The sequence below is a fragment of the Onychostoma macrolepis genome, chromosome 19 (assembly GCF_012432095.1).
Source record: "Onychostoma macrolepis isolate SWU-2019 chromosome 19, ASM1243209v1, whole genome shotgun sequence".
NCBI classification, from domain to species: domain Eukaryota; kingdom Metazoa; phylum Chordata; class Actinopteri; order Cypriniformes; family Cyprinidae; genus Onychostoma; species Onychostoma macrolepis.
In genome coordinates this window covers 6,406,301-6,415,187 of record NC_081173.1, presented here as the reverse complement: position 1 = coordinate 6,415,187, position 8,887 = coordinate 6,406,301, and the positions used below count along the sequence as shown (strand labels likewise).

Genomic DNA, 8,887 nt, shown 5'->3' with positions numbered 1-8,887 from the left:
CATCAGTTAATGTCTTGTGAAGTGAAAAGCTGCGAGTTTTTATGAAATAAATTCATCATTAAGATGTATTGAACTTCAAACTGTTGCTTATTATCATGGTAGTTTGGCCAGAAGCAACCATGTAAAGTTAAAAAGTCTAAATGATGGATTTGTTTCTTACAAACACGCAGCTTTTCACTTCACGAGACATTAACTGATGGACTGGAGTGGTGTGGATTATTGTGATGCTTTTATCAGCTGTTTGGGCTCTCATTCTGACGGCACCCATTCACTGCAGAGGATCCAATGACAAGCAGGTGATGGAAAGCTAAATTTCTCCAAATCTGTTCGTATGAAGAAACAAACTCATCTACATCTTGGACGGCCTGAGTACATTTTCATTTTTGGGTGAATGATTCCTTTGAATACATTAAGCACATTTGCAACAGAAAATAATTAGATAAAAATGTGTACAGAGTCTAAACCCAAGAAAAAAAAATATGGTAAGACTGGCAGCACAATATTTACAGGTAAATTAGACTAGATATTTTCACCTGGCAGTTTTGATAAATAATAATAATTATTCAAATTCTACATTTTTGCAAATAATTAGCAAATCCAAAGCATTGCATTTTTCAGTAACAGTTAAATTCATTCAGACAAATATTTTATTAAAAAGTCATATGTTCAAGAAAGAAATGAGTGCATATTTACACTGCTGTCTCCCTGACTACTCTTAAGTGAACTGACATTAATGCTGCAGTGTTCGGTTAGCAGTGCTTTGCATAGCCCAGCGCCCTTTAATGATAAGAGGAAGATTCTGCAAATCTACAGCGTTGGTCCTTGGCATTGAGCACAGTGTAATGGTGCATTCCCAATATGTGAGATTTCGGACATCATGGTTTGCTGGGAGAGCGTGGAGTAAATGCTCCAGATGCCTCAAGCATGGTCTTCCTGCGTGCCGTCTCTTTAGCAACATTATGGTTCAGCCTTCGCAAACGCTCCTGCAACATAAAGATTGGAGAAGATGAAGAGAAAGATGGCAAGCAAACTGATGTTTTATATTCAAAGTCTCAGTCTCTTACCTGTGCATTCTGGAGTATGTTGTTGACAAGCACCACTCTTCGCCTGGCATTAAGGAGTTTTTTCACATATGGGTCTAAGTCTAGTGCCACCTTCTGGTGTTCGTTGATCCTACACAACTCTGCAGAAGAAATGCTCACATAAGATGACATAATATTCATGAATTGTGCAGAAAGGGGCAGGAGAGTTGCATTTATATTTTTTAATGTGGATGGATTACTAAATACTTACTAATACTGCAAACAGACACACAGTCACCTTTTATATTCTTATATTCTATGCCAAAGGAAGTTATAGTCATAACATGTCATTTTCTAGGATGACAATATGTTCTATTTTTCCCTGACATGTCCTGGCTGTGCTTTCTAAATGTCTGGGTTTTTTCTTTGTTTTCCTATTGATGTGCTCTCTACATATACATTAACATATTGGTTTGCATTGCATGATTCTCTGTAGATCCCACCTTCTTGCATGCACATTGACCGATTATGTACAATGCCTGCACGCCTTCTCCTCAAAAGGTCAAACTGCTTTTCATTCATTACCTTTTACAAATATGAAAACAATAGGCAATTTATAAATCCCAGCCAGGACATGTCTGAAAAAGAAGAAGTATGGTCACCCTATTCAATTGCTTTGTTTTGTTTTGTTTTATATATATGTGCTCAAAATTATTCATACCCTTGATTATATATATATATATATACTAGTCAACATTTGAAGTGGATCAAAATCTTTCATCAAAGTTGTCCTAAAACCAAAATGCGTTCTTGTCTTAGGATAACTTTGATGAACTTTTTTGATCTAGGCTACTTCGAATGTTGACTACTGTATATGCTTAATTGGTATGATTGCGATTACTAAATTATTACTATGGCATGTCATTTGCCAATTTAGCAGACATCAACAAATATTCCATGTCACAAATATTTACAGAATATACATGTGTCTGTCAGATTTTTTACAATTAAATGTTTATTTTACATGTGATGGCTCAGAATATTAGAAGTTGTGAATATTATGACAATTTCACTCAGAATCCCCTTGAGCTTTTGCTTATTGTGCAAATTACCCTCACTATTTTGCACACAGGTGCCACAGAACATGCAATCTGCTAAATTGAAAAGAAATTCAACCCTGGTGTGTGACCTATAATTGACTATAATTTTACTAACTGCCCAGAGGTAGGAACTTAACTTACCGTTTTGAGAAAAATAAATCTCATTCAAGAATTAAGAAAAACTGTAAATGCATAATCACCTCAAACCAACTTACCAGATGCCAAATTATCAATGTGTTCCCTAAGTTCCACTTGGCTTTCTCTGCGAAGATAAATTTACAGTATATAAACGATATAGCTGTATATATTTATGCACGCTTTGAAATGCATGAATATGAACCATATCTCAAACGCAAACATCGTGCGAAAAGGTAAGAAAGAAAGAAATGAACTGCAATTGTTTTGCATGGCACAGCATCTCTGACTCCGAGTCACAAGACCTGTCATGTTGACAGTCATTAGCATGTTAGCACACAGAACTAATCGTTTTGAATTAAACATTTCTCGGGTTTAAAAAAAAAACACGCATGTTTCCCAAAATACACTACCTGACTGAGTGCACATGTAAGTCAAGCTGCTGTACAGCGGGACTCAGGAGGTCCAGCAAACCCTCAGCGAGAGCATCTTTCCCTGAAGGGGTTTCCAGCACTGCTAACGCTGCCATCTTTACTGAGCGCGGATTTGACAGCGCTAGACACTCACTGCGTCTTTACAGATATTACAACACAGCGCGAGTGGCCTACAAGAGCTGTGCGATGATTTGTAAATCAGCGAATCTCCAAATTTGCATACTTCTGCGTCACACATATGGCTGTGTTCAAATACAATAGTGGCCTAATACTAGCTTATTGCTTACTACCTGCGACGCAGTATACATTGCATGTGAAACTAGCACATGAAACGGCATGAAATGATAATGTGAACAGTATACATAAAGCAGAAATATTAGTGACACAGTTTTGAAATGTGCAAATTAATACAGCATAGATTTGGGATATACAGTGGTGGCTGTCTTTTAAATTTCAGAATAAGGATCCTTGCATGAAGATGATCATTTGAGGGTCTGGGGCATATTACCTTTTTAATAAAAATAACAATAATAATTTTACATGTTTTATACAAGGTTATGACCTGATGAGAATTGAGCTATTGCATGCAATATTTGTCATTTTAAATTCTTTGAATTATTTTGTCTCACCGCAGGATGACTGTAAGTGGCTCAAATGTAATTTAAAATGGTTAAACCTGCTCAGAACACCTTAAAATGTGCCGTAACCTTTTTTTAGAGATAAAATCTTGAAGCACAACATTCACGCACAAACCCTAGTCAGAGATGAGCGTAAAACATGAAAATGTATTTACATGTACACAAAATACTGCGTGGAAAAATGTATTTAAATACAAATACAGTATTTCAAAATGCACAAAATACATGTGAAATTGGCGTTTTTTTTGATGAACAATGAAATCAAAAGCTTAAGATCATCAGTGTCTTCACAAATGCACAAAATCACTACACTAAACTGATGGCGACAGACAGTGATTAACTTAATTCTTTTGTCCCTACATAAACATACATCTGCATAGATGGGTGAACACAATCACCTGATTTTGTAAATATGACCAATTTTTCATTAAACACCAAGTTTGCACTTGTCTAAAAATACTTACATTTACAAAACGAGCCTGCAATAGCAGAAATATCGAATAAAGCAATGGTCTGTGTTTAATATAAACATTAATTAAAATAAAATGTGTAATGAATTAAAAATAGCATATATAAGAAAGCATTGTTATCATTCATATGTTTTGTTCTAATGTCACAAGTCATAATCTCAAGGTTACTGGGTTTTACCCGATTCTTTGATTCTTTTGTGTAGGTTTAAGTCAAAAACATGTTCACGTGTGTCCTCAAAAATGACCCACAACGTAATGAGTTTATATGTGAAGAAATCCATTTATTCACAAACTTCTCATGAAACGATTGTTTGACAAGCTACACGGCAGACTACTTCCTCTCACCGGCCCTGTCCAAAATTGCACACTTCATGTGCACTTGCGGTCTTGCAATGGCTGCCACATGCACGTGTCCATTAAAGCTCAAAGTATACTTTGTTTTTGGAGCGCACAGGATTGTGGGATATCAAAGGCAGAGAAGGATACATCTATGCTGCCTTCAAAAATCAAAAAAAAAATTGTGTAAGCTGACCCTTGTGTATGTGTAAAAAGTGAAGTATACTTTGGGCTTAAGTCCACGAGACCGTAGGGTGTCCCATTCGTCATTTTAGCTTTCTGAAAGGTGCTTGTGAGCTCCCCTTTGCGGCAGCTATGCGCCCTTGATGCACACTTCTGCTGAGCCCACACTGAGGCGAGCTCCACAGCAGACTTCTACCCGACAGTCAAAGCGCCATTTCGTCGTGAAAGTGTGGACTTAGAGGAAGTTCGCGAGGGTGCGATTTGGGACCTCCACGCACACAGGACCCTCACCCTACCACATCCACTGCTAAAACTCCCATCTTTTCTTTCTGTCCACTCACTGAAGCTGAAGTATCCAAGCTTCTCCTCTCCAACCATCCTACAACATGTCCTCTTGACCCAATCCCTCACACCTTCTCCAAGCAATCTCACCCACACTCTTACCTGCACTCACACACATCATCAACACATCCCTACTCACAGGTAACTTCCCCATTGCGTTCAAGCAGGCTCGGGTAACCCCACTGCTCAAAAACCTACATTAAACACTTCTCTTATAGAAAACTACAGACCTGTCTCTCTCCTTCCGTTCATAGCGAAAACACTTGAGCAGTTGTCTTCAACCAAGTCTCACTGTTTCTTTCACAGAACGACAAACTGGATGCTAAACAGTCAGGTTTCAGGAGGGGCCATTCAACTGAGACTGCGCTTCTCTCGGTCACTGAAGCCCTGCGAATTGCAAAAGCCCATTCAAATCATCAGTCCTCATTCTGCTGGACCTATCTGCCGCTTTTGACACTGTCAATCATCAGATACTCCTGTCCACCCTCTCATCACTGGGCATCTCTGGCATTCCACTTCGCTGGTTTGAATCCTATCTCACTGGTAGGTCTTTCAGGGTGGCCTGGGAGGTGAGGTATCCAAAGCACATACACTGGTCACTGGGGTTCCTCAGGGATCAGTTCTTGGACCCCTCCTCTTCTCCACATACACTACATCACTGGGTCCCATCATACAGGCACATGGATTCTCATACCATTGCTACGCTGATGACACACAGCTCTACCTCTCTTTTCAACCAGATGATCCAACGGTAACTGCAAGGATCTCAGGTTGCCTGGCGGACATCTCGGCATGGATGAAAGAACATCACCTGCAGCTCAACCTGGCAAAGACTGAGCTTCTTGTCCTCCCTGCCACTCCGACTCTACAGCATGACTTCACGATCCAGTTAGGTTCATCAACAATAACCCCATCAACTTCGGTCAGAAATCTTGGTGTAATCTTTGATGATCAGCTGACCTTCAAAGACCACATTACAAAAACTGCTCGATCTTGCAGGTTTGCACTATATAACATCAGAAAGATCAGGCCCTTTCTGACAGAGCATGCTGCACAACTTCTTGTCCAGGCCCTTGTCATTTCTAGGCTGGACTATTGCAATGCTCTTCTGGCTGGACTTCCGTCTAATACAGTCAAACCTCTACAAATGATTCAGAATGCAGCGGCACGACTGGTCTTCAACGAGCCCAAAAGAGCCCATGTTACACCTCTCTTTATCTCCCTGCACTGGCTACCAATCACGGCTCGCATCAAGTTCAAGACACTGATGCTTGCATATAGAACAACCACTGGCTCAGCACCCGTTTACTTGCACTCTCTATTAACAAACTACATCCCTCCAGAAATCTGAGATCTGCTAGTGAGCGGCGCCTCGTGATACCATCACAGAGGCGCAAAATCACTCTCTAGATCATTCTCATTCACCATTCCTGGCTGGTGGAACGATCTTCCCACCTCTATCCGGAATGCTGGATCCCTGTCAATCTTCAAGCAACAACTGAAAACTCATCTCTTTCGACAGCACTTGACTTCATCCTAAACTTAAAAAAAAAAAAAAAAAAAAATTATCTTTACTTATTCCTTCCTTTGGTAGTTTGTATTTATTTGAACAATGTCTGAGACTTGGTGTTGCAAGCACTTCGTATGTCTGATTGCCTCTTCAAGATTAATCGCTCGATGTATTCCCCAATTGTAAGTCGCTTTGGATAAAAGCGTCTGCTAAATGACTAAATGTAAATGTAAATGTAAATGACCTGATGAGAATTGAGCTATTGCATGCAATATTTGTCATTTTAAATTCTTTGAATTATTTTGTCTCACCGCAGGATGACTGTAAGTGGCTCAAATGTAATTTAAAATGGTTAAACCTGCTCAGAACACCTTAAAATGTGCCGTAACCTTTTTTTAGAGATAAAATCTTGAAGCACAACATTCACGCACAAACCCTAGTCAGAGATGAGCGTAAAAACATGAAAATGTATTTACATGTACACAAAATACTGCGTGGAAAAATGTATTTAAATACAAATACAGTATTTCGAAAATGCACAAAATACATGTGAAATTGGCCGTTTTTTTTTTTTTTGATGAACAATGAAATCAAAAGCTTAAGATCATCAGTGTCTTCACAAATGCACAAAATCACTACACTAAACTGATGGCGACAGACAGTGATTAACTTAATTCTTTTGTCCCTACATAAACATACATCTGCATAGATGGGTGAACACAATCACCTGATTTTGTAAATATGACCAATTTTTCATTAAACACCAAGTTTGCACTTGTCTAAAAATACTTACATTTACAAAACGAGCCTGCAATAGCAGAAATATCGAATAAAGCAATGGTCTGTGTTTAATATAAACATTAATTAAAATAAAATGTGTAATGAATTAAAAATAGCACATATAAGAAAGCATTGTTATCATTCATATGTTTTGTTCTAATGTCACAAGTCATAATCTCAAGGTTACTGGGTTTTACCCGATTCTTTGATTCTTTTGTGTAGGTTTAAGTCAAAAACATGTTCACGTGTGTCCTCAAAAATGACCCACAACGTAATGAGTTTATATGTGAAGAAATCCATTTATTCACAAACTTCTCATGAAACGATTGTTTGACAAGCTACACGGCAGACTACTTCCTCTCACCGGCCCTGTCCAAAATTGCACACTTCATGTGCACTTGCGGTCTTGCAATGGCTGCCACATGCACGTGTCCATTAAAGCTCAAAGTATACTTTGTTTTGGGCGCACAGGATTGTGGGATATCAAAGGCAGAGAAGGATACATCTATGCTGCCTTCAAAAATCAAAAAAAAAATTGTGTAAGCTGACCCTTGTGTATGTGTAAAAAGTGAAGTATACTTTGGGCTTAAGTCCACGAGACCGTAGGGTGTCCCATTCGTCATTTTAGCTTTCTGAAAGGTGCTTGTGAGCTCCCCCTTTGCGGCAGCTATGCGCCCTTGATGCACACTTCTGCTGAGCCCACACTGAGGCGAGCTCCACAGCAGACTTCTACCCGACAGTCAAAGCGCCATTTCGTCGTGAAAGTGTGGACTTAGAGGAAGTTCGCGAGGGTGCGATTTGGGACAGGGCCTCTTATGGTTTGGAGAACAATGTCATTTCACAGAATTATATAATGGCGAGAGCTTCAAGTATAAAAGCCTCGTCTGTCCACGTGACATCAGGGTTTCACAACCGTAATTTTACAAAGCAGCAAGAATACTTTTTGTGTGCAGAGAAAACAATAATAACATAATTTATTCAACAATTCTTCTCCCCGAGTTACCGTCTTCCGCCATTTTGGAGAGTACCCCAGAACGCAATCAACGTAATGAGCGTTGTTTACGTTCAGTAGACAGCGTGCGCATGCTGAACGTAAACAATGCTAATTACGTTGATTACGACCCTTCTGAAGATGAACGTAGGTCTTACGACCTGAGGGTGAGTAATTAATGACAGAATTTTCATTTTTGGGTGAACTAACCCTTTAAGTCAAAAGTATAGGCCTACTTGTCGGCATTCCACTCAGTCATGGAGCACGCACAAAAAAAACTGCCTGCCAACATGTGAGTGTGAATTTGAATTTCCTTTCGCCAAGCACATCACACTCATTCATTCATGCTTCTTTTCCACTCCAACTTTCCAATAATTCCTGCCCAATACGCTGCATGGATATATTTTCTCATCCCGAGAGGCCTATCTATGTAAGCAATTTAGAAAAGTTCAATCATTCACATTTTATATCATCGCCATGATATGTATTGTCACATCACCAACCCATAACATGCAGTAATGCTTTAAATGCATTTGACAAGCAAGTTGAAAAAAACCCAAAAAAAACAATTAAACTATCAAAACTGATTGGCTAATGCTATTTTTCCCCTTTATTCTTTCATGTTAACTGAAGGCAAATCTGAATGATGCACTATTTTAACTTTAATCAACAAGTACAATTGACCATGACACCCTCACCTAAAAAAAAAAAAAAAAAAGCAGAAAATCTGCTCACCCAATACTGAATGCGTGCATGAATGTTGAATACAAAATACTGATTTTTTTTCCCAAAGGCTTTAAAATACAAAATACTATTTTGTATTTCAAGTACCTATTTTACATGTATCTGAAATACTGCCCATCCCTAACCCTAGTACTAGTATGGTACTATTTGGCACACAGCCGTTCATGCGTAAATCTCGCGATATCTGACGGAGAAAGCGGTG

General features: G+C 38.9%; 1 protein-coding gene across 1 annotated transcript; it reads right to left on the bottom strand.

The window, feature by feature from the left end:
* Positions 1 to 629: 629 nt before the first annotated feature.
* On the bottom strand, positions 630 to 2,873 carry snapin (SNAP associated protein). Its single transcript, XM_058753661.1, has 4 exons — positions 2,671 to 2,873; positions 2,338 to 2,384; positions 1,065 to 1,183; positions 630 to 983 (listed from the first exon to the last, which is right to left on the bottom strand). The coding sequence occupies exons 1-4, from the start codon at positions 2,784 to 2,786 to the stop codon at positions 876 to 878; spliced, it is 390 nt and encodes a 129-aa protein (XP_058609644.1). The 5' UTR covers positions 2,787 to 2,873; the 3' UTR covers positions 630 to 875.
* Between the last annotated feature and the right edge of the window lie 6,014 nt (positions 2,874 to 8,887).

Coding starts and splice junctions, on each gene's coding strand:
- snapin (XM_058753661.1), bottom strand. CDS start 2,786: ATGGCAGCGTTAGCAGTGCTGGAAACCCCTTCAGGGAAAGATGCTCTC. Junction 1,184..2,337: donor CATTGATAATTTGGCATCTG/GTAAGTTGGTTT, acceptor TTTCTTCTGCAG/AGTTGTGTAGGATCAACGAA. Junction 984..1,064: donor ACATACTCCAGAATGCACAG/GTAAGAGACTGA, acceptor TTTATGTTGCAG/GAGCGTTTGCGAAGGCTGAA.